Consider the following 12,884-nt stretch of genomic DNA (forward strand, 5'->3'; position numbering starts at 1 on the left):
AAACTCTCATACTCCCTCTGTCAAAAAAAAAGATCCAATTCTACTCCCTCTATAAAAAAAAAATCCAATTCTAGAGATGAATCTAATATTCATATTCATACCTAGAATTGGACCTCTTTTTTTTTGGGGGGGAATGGAGGGAGTATCTCCCAACCAAACAAAATATTAATAGCCCCACTCCTCTAAATTCTGAATCCTTGTTAAAAACTCCCACCGACCATAGGACCATGGGTGTTTCTCTGGTCTTGTGCTGATTTGTTTTTCTTAAGAGATGGTTTTTGCTCTGATAATGGATTACCAACTATGTGATTGCGTGATTTCCACGGTCTTATACAAAGCAAATGAAAAAAAAATAGCTTGGGGTGGATGGAATTTTTCCTGTGGTTTTCATGTGAAATCAGCATGGAAGGAAACTTTCCCTTGATTTTTTCCTACAACCAATTTCTTCCATCCGAAAGGCGTGTTAAGGAAAACTCCCACTGATAAGTATCCCTCCAAAAGCCCCATGGAAATCGACTTATAGGGTCTCTTTAATATGTTTGAAATATATAGGAAATTCGAAGGATTATCCTATAGGAAAAATATGATGAAACCCCACGCGATGCTGCGAGAGTTTAGTATCATAGCAATAAGTATAAATAATGTGTAAAATAACTAGACGACATAAGCTTACATAAATTAATATGGTTTATGATAATTTAAATAGTATATAGAATGATAATAAGGTGATATGGCTTTCAGGCTTTATGAGAGAAGAAAAGGAGAGATGTAATTTGGGCTATAGATTAATCATCTGAGGGTTTAAAAAAAAGAGATGACATGGCTTAATGAGAGAAAAAAAAATAAGGAAGATAATTTAGACCATAGATTAATCATCTAAAGGCTAGAAACAATTGATGTGCTACGGTTTAATAAGAAAAGAGAGAAATAACATTAACCAAGTGAGGATATATAGGATATTATAAAAAATGATGGAGAGATATGTTTAAATATATGAATTATGTGAGATGATAATTTAACATATTTGCATTTCATAGCTCTAATATTTAATAAATTATTGATAATATAGTATGCTTGTATAGTGTTTAAGATATAATAATTATTAGTGGACAATAATGTGACATCTTTATACGTTGAGTTTAGAATTTAGGTAACTTTACAAGATTCCTATAAAAAATTTAAATTAAGAGAAAATCCAAGAAATATCATTAACAAATATCCAAATTTTAGAAATACCATTGATAAATACATGTTTTTATAAAATAGCATCGTACAATAGCTCTGTCCGAAATACTATCACCACTAGAGTTCCGTTAGCAGCCTTCCATTAAGTACTACAATATCTAATTCTTTTAGAACGACTGCGGACTGGACGCGACCTTGGCACAAATATACTTAATTACTCTTGGGTGGATATGACACATCGTACTACTACGAATATGGACAGGTGTAAGTTCAAGTACCTTAATTTAGTATTGGTGATTAATGATAAATCTAATTATATGAGACTAACGTTTTTATGAGCCTTTCTTTGACTAGTCTCATTTGGATATGAAAATAAAAATGATGAGATGTATGTATTAAACTTCACATATTCTAACTTGGTCTCTCTTGTGGATCCAAAATATAGTGTGAGCTCCCTCATTAATCTTGATTGATTATGTGCATATGTGTTCCTTTATATCCATATGTATGCACATCTTGAGGGGGAGCTTATTCTATATTTTATTTATTATAAGATTTCTATCTTGATTTGAAATCATCTTTCATCCCATCTCTCTATATTGTTTATATCGGGTTATTATCCATCACCCAAGAGAGAAAAGATTGAAAGATCTTGGATTAAACAATTTGTGTAATTGTTACTTTCGTGATAGATGATAAACCAATGTTTATGGGATTAACCTCTCTTTTGCATAAGTTGTCTACTAGGTTATTTCCCGATAATGAGATGTGGAAGACATGCATTCTATTGTGATGGACCTTAATCATGACAAGGATGAAATGCATGGAGATAAAACGATATGTACCACTTCTTATCTCCTACTTTTTGATAGGTTCATATATATGATTTCCATGTTATTGATATATAAGTGTGAGACTAATGTTTACTCGAGCCTTATCTTATTTAGTCTCATTTACATTGAGAACATAGAGATCATGAAGGTATATGTTTTATGTTGGTCTACATCATTACTACATATGCCTTCTCTATGTGTATAGGATAAACCCCCATTGGTCATTCTCTAATTATGCATACACTTGCATCTCTTGTATATTTATTTGTATGCATATATTTAGGGGGAGCAAATCTTATACATTTATTGTGCATGTTTTAGATCCATGTTGTTCACCTATTATTTATATCGGATCTTTGCACTTGAGCTTGCATACGAGTATATGACACTTGTGATGTTAATGAATTCTCAACAAACATATCCATATCTTTTATATGCAACCGGTTGGTCATCAAGTGAAGGATGATAATCGATTTGTTGAGACTAATGTTCTCCTTTTAGATGTGAAAAGGAATAGGTCCCACTACGATGAGGCTAATGAATGACACCATGGATTAATGGTAACCAAGCCAATGACATCGTCATGTTGGCAAGAATGAAGTCAAGCTTGTGATGAGAATAAAGTCTTGACAAAGGATGGTAAAGACCTCGGCATAAACATGGTTCAATCGGATGGTCACAAGTGTTGATCTTGGCTCAAGCATTGACCCCAAGTTGGATGGCGCAAGGCAAAGGTATAATAGAGCTAAGAATATTTTCTTAGTCTTTTCCCGGTCTTGGTGTTTGGTGTAGACCGGATTTGCTAGATAGACGCCGTACTATCAAGAAGAGTCTATGAAGCGAGCATGTGGATGATCTTGCGCCATATTAGTTCATATGCATGTAGGTGTATTTGGTGGGCTTGTCTAGCCAAGTGTGTTGAGTTTTCTCAAGTCCTAAACAAAGAGAGAAGTAGGCAAATCCTATAGGTTTGGGTAGCCTCATGTGGTTATGTCCGGTGGAGTATCCTTTGGGGTGTGAGCCCTTTCTCCCTGAGAAAAGTTGTGTTTCTTGGATGGATTTTTCATGGGTTGGATGGCCCTTTGAATAAGCTTTCCATAGAGTCCAAGAACGTCAAATTCTGAGATCCGAGTCAAGAGATATCGCCGTTTTACTAACGGTTGGTTGTGCTGAAAAGTGACCTGCAGTCTGACCGTAGGCCTTAGGACGGTCTGACCGGATCTATTAGCCGGTCTGACCGGCGTGGTAAGGCCGGTCTGACCGGCCCCACTGGTCTGTTGCACTGGTATGATTTTTGGTGGCGATACAGAGCCGCCAGAGCCGCAACCGGTCAGACCGAGCCGACGGCGGTCTGACCGAGCCATGGACGGTCTGACCGGCTACTACACTGCGGTCAGACCGGCTAGGTTGAGTGGGCTCAATGATTGCCCTGTAACGGCTAGTTTTCTAGTCGTTACAAAGTAGTCCGGTTTGACCGGCCACTCTATTGCGGTCTGACTGGTAGAGCACATAGTTGGGGATTTCGACTCCAACGGCTAGTTTTGATGGTTGGGGGTATATATACCCACTCCCCAGCAGCAAGGGTAAGGTTTTGGCACTCCATTGCATTATCTTGAACCCTTGCAAGAGCTCTCACACTCTTGTGCACTTAGTTTATTTAGTGAGGTGTTGGAGAGTGAGTTAAGCCAATCCAAGTGCATTGCTTCATTGTTAGAGCTAGCGTGGCACTTGATCATCCTCGGCAAGCATCCTAGACTTGTTACTCTTGGAGGTTGCCGCCTCCTAAACGGCTTGTGGAGGTGTTGCCCGGTGACCTCTCCGAGGAGATTGTGGAGGAGGCCTGACGCTGATTGTGAGTGGTTTGGAGTTCACCACCTTCGGAGTGAAGGAAAAACTACCCTAGTGATCGAGGCTTGGGTAGTCCTTTCCGTGGGCCGGCTCCCACCTTGCCCACCCCTTGACGAAGGGGGCGTGCGGTGGCTTCATGATTGAGCGGTGGAGTTGTGCTCGCCTCAACAGGGATTAGGAAACCGGCGAGTTTCCGAACCTCGGTGAAAAATCCCTTGTCTCTTGTCTCATTTATTTGTTGCATTTACATTTGAGCAAGTTTACATACTAGCTTATTTGTGCACTTAACATTTGAGCAAGTCTATTATCACCCTAGGCTTGCAAACCTTAACATAGGCTAGCTTCTTTATGCACTTACTTGAGACTAGTTGATTTAGGTTTTGAATTGTGTAAAACCGTTTTGATTTATGCTTCCGCATACAAATTTCGGTTTTAGCCAAAAGTTTTAAAACCGCGTATTCACCCCCTCTAGTCGGCCTCCTTGATCCTATAACAGGAAGATGCCCTTCAATTATAACAGGAAGATGTCCAGATTCATAAGTATTAAGATGTGTCATATCCAGCGTTTACAACTCCGAGATGCCCTTCCGTTTCGGGCTCTGGCAGAATAACGGTTTTCGCGAAATCCGGTAGATCCCGAACAAATTTTATAAACCAAAATTTAAATACAAATTCTCTGAGTTTACCAATAAGCTCGCGAAAACTAGTCGGCTTTGGAGAAATTCCAAGCGAAAACATTGAAATTTCAACCGGTAACTAGGAAAAGAGGTAAATTGAAAGTGTTTTCTTTTTTTTCATTCGCTATTATTTTCTTTCCTACTATAAAGTTCAGTTAGTACACGGAATACATCAACTTTTTCAAAATTTATATCCTAATATGTACTATGAATATCATACTATTTGTAAGATTTTATTTGATTTTCTTCCTTATTATCAATTTAAATTTGAATTTAGATGAAACTAATCAAAATCTCAGATGGTTTCTACTTTCGAGGCTCGTCGAAACCTTAAAATTTAACGGAATTCGATCGATTTTCGTTGGAATTGTTAATCCTAGTCATATCCACCTAAAAATCCATTATATTTTGGGATGGGAAGCTGGACGAAACGCGACCCTAGCACGAATCTGAACGGGAAGCTGACGACGGAGATCGCGCATGCGGGTGCCACACGGCCCTTGCCCTGGGCTGCCTAGTCCAGATAAAAAATACGGCACGATACGTACACGTATACCGTATATACGAACCTACTTATACGGTACACGCGTCAATTAATAGGAGACGAGGAGAGATAAACCCCCCCGTATTCGCAGGCTCATCGACTTCTCGTCTTCCTCTCCTCTCTCTCGTTTCGATTCCCCCGCGAGAGATTCGATCCAACCAAACCCACCCGCTACCAGCGTCTTCTCCTTCGCGAGCAAGTAATTCTCTTTCCTCCTCCTCCTCTTCCTCTCTGCCGTATTTTTTTTTGTTTTTTAGTTTTTTTTTCTTCTTCGCTTCCTTCGCCGCCGTCGCGGGTTCGTCTAAAAGTCCGCAAGATTCGTCGTCGTCCTATCGCCGGTGGGTAGGGATTTCGTCGGCGCTGCTCCGGTCTGCTGCTTTCGTTCGTTCGTTCGATCCGATCGATTTATTTGTTCCTGGTTTGGGTCTCGTTCGATTGACTCTAGTAAAGTCTATTCTTTTTTTCTTGGTTTCCTGGTTTAGGTTATATGGAGAGCAGTATTTAGGCGTTTAGGCTTCAGAGATTTGTTTGATATTAGGCTGATGTCGTGATTCATGAATCATGAGTAGTTTCCTGCGTTTAGGGGTAGCATCACTATGCGGTACTGCTGATTGGTTTTCCTGCGTTTGTAGGATGAGATTGGCCCCCTTGCAGTCTGTAGGATAATTGCATGCTAATGATATTTCCACCCCTAAAATCTTCACTTCATTCCAATTCAACTACCAAGTTTTTTTAATTGTTCTCATGAATTGCATGCTCATGGCTTGAAGACGTCGAGTCTTTCCTCCTTGTTTTTCTTTAATTGCGACTCCACCTAATCTAAAAGATTCAATCTTCAATGCTTGCTTTACTTGATGGTTTGAAATTTTACTGTGCTTTGTGGCGCAAAGCGGTTGACTTTTTAGAGGTTTGTTTTACCTATTGCCTATTCAATCTACTGTGAAAAAAAAATCTAGCTTTATATCCATGTTGTGATTTTCTTGGGGTTTGAGTTGTTCAATATAGGGAGAGGTGCTTAATTTGGTTTTTTTAAAAAAAAGTTTATTGTGTTTCCTAGACAATTTAGTGCAAGGTTACAGACTGGTAGCTTGTACCCTAGCCTTGGTAGGAGTTACGGTTTAATCCTCTAAATAATTTCTCATCGATGTACTTGTGGACTGTCTATGATTGGATGTATCAAGGTTTTACCTTTTGTGTATTATGCAATATGCTGGTCTGGTTTTCTTGAGCTTGTGAGTTGTGATTGTGGCTTACAACGAGTCCCTTCACATATGTAAGATCTGTGATGGAATGTTTTAGCCGCACTAGCGGATAGAAGAACGGGAATAAAAATAACAAACAAGTTGGGACATTATGCATCTTATATTATATGTTTGAGTCTTTTGTGTGGAGCATTCACTCACCATAGTAAGTATTCTAAACAATTAAATTCAACCTATATTAAAGAAAGAAAATATTTTAGTAAATTAGTAAATATTTATTATTTATAAAGCTTTTCACATGTATGCATTAATCTTCTAAACAGGTTTTTTGAGAGTTTGCAATGGGAGGAAGCGAATACGATGATGACTGGGAGTTGCCTAGCGCTGACATCACTGTAGTTCTTTGCGGCAAACTTGGCTGTGGCAAGAGCGCAACTGGCAATAGCATCGTTGGAAGAGAAGCATTTGTATCAGAGTACTCCCATGCTAGTGTGACCAGTACTTGTCAATTGGCCAGCACCGCGCTAAAGGATGGCCGTACCCTCAATGTTATTGATACGCCAGGTAAGCATGCATCAATTTATTCTGTTCTGACCTTTTGTTTTCTGTGATGACTATTCATTGTTGTTACTACATATTCATACTTGTTAATCTTGTGGATGTTTTGAATTTGCGTTATCTATATTTGATCTTGTGCCACATTTATCATCTATTTTCTTGCTATGTTATTATGATGATAAAATATAGTCATGTCGAAAATACATGTTAAGATGTTTGACATGGGCTTTCTGCCTACCTGAACTTCTAATGCTGCTCAGACTTCTTTGATGGATGCCCTTTTCTTGCCATCATACTTCACAAAGTCCTATACTCCATTGCAATGGTGGATTCAGGATTTCTATCCTTGGTGTGCCTCATGGTTAGCCAGACTTATGCACAATATATAACATATACTAGTCTTAGTTGGGCACTTTTTAGTAGCATAGAAATGTTCGATTACCAATTCGAGAAGCAAATGACCAACTTGTAAATTTCATGTTTCTTTGTTTGAACAAGCTTAATAGACAGCTTCCAGGAGATTCTTTAATGTTCTCAATTTGATTGATACAACTTGATCCTTCCTTGAATTTTTGAACTCCCACTGGTTTCACTCGTTTCAGTTTTCAACTTCTCAATCTATCCCCGATTATCTGATAACTGAAAATTCAGAGAGACATAAACTAGAATCAGTGGAGGGAGTGCAGCTAGGCTGAACTTGTACAAACTAGGGGGCGGCGCCTGGAGCTGGACCCCTGTTCGGCATCCCTGCGCAGCCGCAGCGGTGTCCCAACCATCAACCGTCAATCCATCATGCTCTCCTCGCTGCAAGGCTGCCACTGCAGCGCCACCAACAACGAACAGAAACGCCAATTCACAAACCCTATCGTGAGTGCCGACTACCAAGTGAAGAGCCAGGAGGAACGCACCACACCATCCACATGTCTTTGCTCTGTGAGCTGTGCAGCGCCTGTGCGGGCCTACAAGGGAGAGAGGCTCTTGTGCTTTGGTTTGTGGAAGCACACATCGAATATTTCAGCAATGCATACTAGTACATGGTAGGAAAAAATGGCATTTTTTGGGTATGCCGGTGCATACCGGGAACCCCCGGGTCCGCCCCTTCTCCATTGCAGTAAGGATTTTTTTTTTTTGGTGATGTTTTGTGTTGATATCTGCTAATAGATCTGAAGAAATGTGACAGTGATGTTTTATGAGCCTTATTGATTCACCAATTTACCAGTTGTATGGAGAAGCAGATAAGCATGCACTGCAACACATATTCATTGCTTCATGATTCAAGTCCTCCTAATAGTACTTGAGATAATGCTCTGAATACTACTATAGATAATACCATAAATAATTAGGAGTACCCAACTTCCTCTATTTGTTATCCTTTGTCATTCCATATTTCATGCCCAAAGGCCAAAAAAAAGCGTCTTAGTTGCAAGAAAAAAAACAAATCATAACAGTGTATACTGTTAAGTATTGTCCTGCTGCATGAGAGACGATCTCGATTGATGTTTTATTTTGTGTTTTGGCTAATCACCCAATCCAAGTCAGATGATCATTGACCTTTCCCCCTTTTTTTTTTGACAACAGGCAAATATATTGACCTTTTCCATTTTCATATTGGTATTTTTTTGGCTAATTATCCATTTTAATATCTCTAATAGGATTATTTGAAATGACCATTACATCTGAGGATGCCGGTAAAGAAATTGTTAAGTGTATGAGTATGGCCAAGGATGGGATACATGCAGTGCTGATGGTTTTTTCTGCCACATCTCGTTTTACTCGAGAAGATTCCAGTACCATTGAGACAATTAAAGAGTTTTTCGGAGAGAAGATTGTTGATCACATGATACTAGTATTTACTTATGGAGATTTAGTTGGTGAAAATAAATTGAAGAGCATGCTGAATAATGCCCCAGAGTATCTGCAGGTAACATTTTTTTTTTGTTGAAACTTCTATGCACATGCTAAATAATAATATCCCGATGGAATCTGCAGGCGGGATTTCAATTTTTTCCGCGTAGAATATAAAGTGCATTTGATGAAAGAAAATTTTCCTCATGAGCATGGTTCATATACTTTATGTAATTACATATATGTGTTTTATTTACAGAAAACTGTTGAGCTATGCAAAAACAGAGTTGTTCTCTTTGATAATATGACCAAGGACCGATGGCTCCAAGAGAAGCAACTTGAAAATTTGCTTGATGTTGTTGACTCTGTGAATACAAATAATGGAGGAAAGCCATTTTCAGATCAAATGCTCGCTTGCATTAAGGTAATAGTACTTCTGTTTTGCTGTTACTTTTAAGTCAAGTTTCAATCTTTATTTTTATCTTCCATATACAGGAAGCACATGCCAGAGAACAGGAGGTGCATGATGCTATTGGATATACAGAAGAGCAAATATCTGAATTGAAAAAGGAGATCCAGAGAACTCGGGATGAACAGCTTGCAAACATTACCAACATGGTAAGTGCAACTCCATGTAGTTGAACTGTTGAAGAAGAGCATATGTGTGCTTATATCATTTACTCAAGCAGTAGTTTGTATTAAATATATACATTTAAATAGTCTTTCTTGTGTTGTATAAACTTATCAACAATTGTTTACAATGGCATTATTTCTTGCAGCACCTTTATTAAACATATCATAGCATTCTAAAGAAAGCTTAGGATGTAACACATCTTTCTTTTATTTTTAGGTCAGTTACAGGATATTAAACTTATCAATTTTATTTGTTTACAATGGCCCTATTTGGAGAACTAGCCAAGAGTTATTTTGAGAGCTATTTTTTAGCACAAGGAAATATCCCTCCAATAAAATAGCCCTAAGTTGTTTGGATCCAAGGGTTATTTTGAGAGCTATTTGGCCTTTAATGTACCTTCCCATGGAGAGAGATAGAGAGAAAAGACACTTTTTCAGTGGGCCCCACATGAAATAGCCCCAATTAGCACCCCTTGAGTGTGATAGTTTTTTTTTGGGTGGGTTATTTCCAAATAGCCCTCAAATAGCTCACCTTTTTGGATCTTTTTGAGCTATTTAGGCTATTTGAGAGAGGGCTAAAAAATATCCCTTGGATCCAAACAGGGCCAATAGAGATTTGTTTCTTTGGAGAAAAAAATAATCTAAAACTCATGCAAAATAGCTTGTTATCTTCAGTTTTGAAATGCATTATCTCTGCTTCCAGCCATTTAGGGTGTGTTTGGATAATGGGAAATGAGGGGTGGGATTGGGATTGGGAAATGAATAAAGGGTTAGGATTAAATGGATGAGGGAGAATGAATGATTAAGATTTAAAGAAGGGTGGGAAATCATTTCCCTTAGACATTTGCCAAACACTGCCTTAGAGGTTGCAAAACATGATTGCATCAAGATTATAGTATTACAACTTGTTTTAAAACATGCAAAAGGGAATTCTGAAGTGTACAAAGATGGTTTTAAATAGCTATTTAAATCTGTTATTCAGAAACATTTCTTCTATATATTAGAATTCCATCAAAATTTCATTGACTTCACATGTTCATAGGTGGAGGAAAAGCTGAATATCACTGTTGACAAGCTGCAACAGCAACTCATGGAAGAACAGAATGCAAGGCTAGAAGCAGAGAGGTTGGCAGCTGAAGCTAGGCTCCGATCAGATGAGGAGATCCGCAAGCTCAAAAAGCGCCTCGAGAAGGCCCAACAAGAAAATGAGGAATTCCGAAAGATGGCTTCTCAACACAAGTGTTCTATTCTATGAGTAGCTTTCTCCTAGGATCAAGCTGCTGCCATGGTTGAATGCTCCGTGCATTGTTAATAGAGTTCAGAACAGTGCTCTAGGCTATGTGGTTGACATAAAACTTTTGCTACTGGGCTATCTCATATCTGTAAATATACAGGTATTTGGATTTTTAATGTCCAAGGATTTTGACTATCATCCCTGCTAGTTCATCCTTGTGAAAAGTGAATTTTGGTGATCGTCTTCTTCTGAAAATGATCGTTTCCACAAGTGTTGCAGGCAAGGGATCAATGATCACCTCCTTATCTGCCTGTGACTTATACTTTCATGGTGATAACTGACAAGTGATGAACTGAATGGTGGATGGTATACCAGGACCATGCTAGAACAGGCTTATACATGCGATTATTTGTGTATTTTTGTCCGGTTTGTTTTCATTGTTAAATTGCCATTCTGCCAATATCACAGATTTTTGTAAGCTAAAGTTTAAAATAGCACTGGAGAGTATCACATCTGAATTACATCCCTGCAACTGCCATACAAGCACTACGTAAGCTCTGCATCTAAATTTCTACATGTTGTAAATTGGGTGAGTTTGGGTCACTGTAATCTTAGCATCTGCCTTTAAAGGCAGGTGACTTTGTTTAGTTATATTAAGACGAACGAAAGTTATATTTGTGAGATATAAATTATTTTGATAATATGACATGTTTTAAGTAGAGGAATTATAGTCATTGAGAAAGTACCTAGTAACACCTTGAGATACTTAGGCTATGTTCATTCCAGTGACATTGGGTGAGAAAGCTCCTCGTTTTCCGCGCGCACGCTTCCCAAACTACTAAACGGCGCGTTTTTTGCAAAAAAATTCTATAGAAAAGTTGCTTTAAAAAATCATATTAATCCATTTTTGCAATTTAAAATAGTTAATACTCAATTAATCATATGCTAATGGCCCACCTCGTTTTGCGTATCTTCCCAATCTCTCTAATCCCCTTCTCCTCAAACACACCCTTAGTATATAGAGGTACCAAATTTTACATAAAAAAATATGGTACCTCTAATTATCTTCTCAAAAATAGTAAAATTACCCTTTTAAGTATTATAAATTTCTGAAAAATATAAGTTAGCGGTCAAAGTTTAAGCTCAAATGATGCCACAGTGCCATTATTCGAGAACTTCATCTGTCTAAAATACATGCATATTTCAAGGGAAAAAAAATGCAAATTTAGGAGCCTCTTGGGTCTCCAAAGGCCGCGCCACTTTGGCCCATGAATTTAGTTACGGCCCACGGTCGCATCTATCTATCAATCGGCCACATAAATATTGTGTTTATCTTATTTTTAACGACCAACATATACCACAATGATTTATTGAATAGAGGAGGAAAAAACTACAATACTGATACCCTGGAAGGCAATAATTAGAAGAGAAAAAAAATCACCACCACCACACACCACGCACCGACAGCGTCTATAAAGAGTTAGTACCGGACCAGCCACCGCTAGATCTATCAAAGACAACGGCTATAAATAATCCGGGAGAAGGTTAGTAACGGACCAGCCGCCGCTAGATCAACAAAGAAATTATTGCCGAACCATCCAAAACTAAGACCAAATATTGTGTTTATCAGTACACGAAAATGAGAAAAAAAATTGTGGTTAGTCCATGCAAATATTCAATCGCTCGCTGGCTGCCTCCTCTTGGTTGGCACTGCCCCTCGATTCCCCACACCAACAACATGCATGGATGATGATGGATCATCCAATAATTAATCATCTACCAGAACCTCGTTATTGATAAATTAGGATGTTCAATAAACTATATTAACATGTCGTACGATCGAACTAGTATAATAGTAATAATAGTGGTGGTAGTAGTAGTGCCAATATATATCCACTAGGTAGCTTGGTGATTAGTGATTAATCTAATCACGTCACAACAAAGTGGCAAAGGCATTAAACTAATGGTGTACTCCTAGTCACACAGCATGTGTCGTCTTTGTCTCCCTCTCCTTGCCTGTTCTTATTTTAGTGCACAATAATATATTGTTGTAAAGAAAAGGCTGAATGGTGCCATTATATTTTGCCTAGAAATTATGACGTTAGTCGGAGGGAAAAAAATTGAAAAGCTTGTTCCTGTGATCATGATAGGTACTTTCTCTGTTTTAAAATATAAATATTTTTCTAACTATAAACAAATTATAATGGTGTAGATTGACAATAATTGTAAAACAAGTCACACTTTGTATTTGTCGAAATTAAATGAAAACAAATTAATGTTATATATATATATATATATATATATATATATATATATATATATATA

General features: G+C 38.1%; 1 protein-coding gene across 2 annotated transcripts; it reads left to right on the plus strand.

The window, feature by feature from the left end:
• Positions 1-5,168: 5,168 nt before the first annotated feature.
• On the plus strand, positions 5,169-10,757 carry LOC4329671 (immune-associated nucleotide-binding protein 9). 2 transcript variants are annotated; one of them, XM_015771651.3, is made up of 6 exons: positions 5,169-5,286; positions 6,613-6,853; positions 8,500-8,768; positions 8,952-9,116; positions 9,188-9,310; positions 10,368-10,757. In XM_015771651.3, the coding sequence occupies exons 2-6, from the start codon at positions 6,631-6,633 to the stop codon at positions 10,578-10,580; spliced, it is 993 nt and encodes a 330-aa protein (XP_015627137.1). In that variant the 5' UTR covers positions 5,169-5,286; positions 6,613-6,630; the 3' UTR covers positions 10,581-10,757. The 2 variants fall into 2 exon arrangements, with proteins under 2 accessions (XP_015627137.1, XP_015627138.1); XM_015771652.3 differs by lacking the exon at positions 5,169-5,286 and adding an exon at positions 5,343-5,425.
• The last annotated feature ends 2,127 nt before the right edge of the window (positions 10,758-12,884 follow it).

This window comes from Oryza sativa, chromosome 2, assembly GCF_034140825.1.
Source record: "Oryza sativa Japonica Group chromosome 2, ASM3414082v1".
NCBI lineage: Eukaryota > Viridiplantae > Streptophyta > Magnoliopsida > Poales > Poaceae > Oryza > Oryza sativa.

Excerpts from the sequence above, each read along its gene's own strand:
- LOC4329671 (XM_015771651.3), top strand. The coding sequence starts at position 6,631 with ATGGGAGGAAGCGAATACGATGATGACTGGGAGTTGCCTAGCGCTGAC. Across the intron at positions 8,769-8,951 it reads ATGCCCCAGAGTATCTGCAG|AAAACTGTTGAGCTATGCAA; the intron begins GTAACATTTTTT and ends TTTTATTTACAG. Across the intron at positions 9,311-10,367 it reads TTGCAAACATTACCAACATG|GTGGAGGAAAAGCTGAATAT; the intron begins GTAAGTGCAACT and ends ACATGTTCATAG.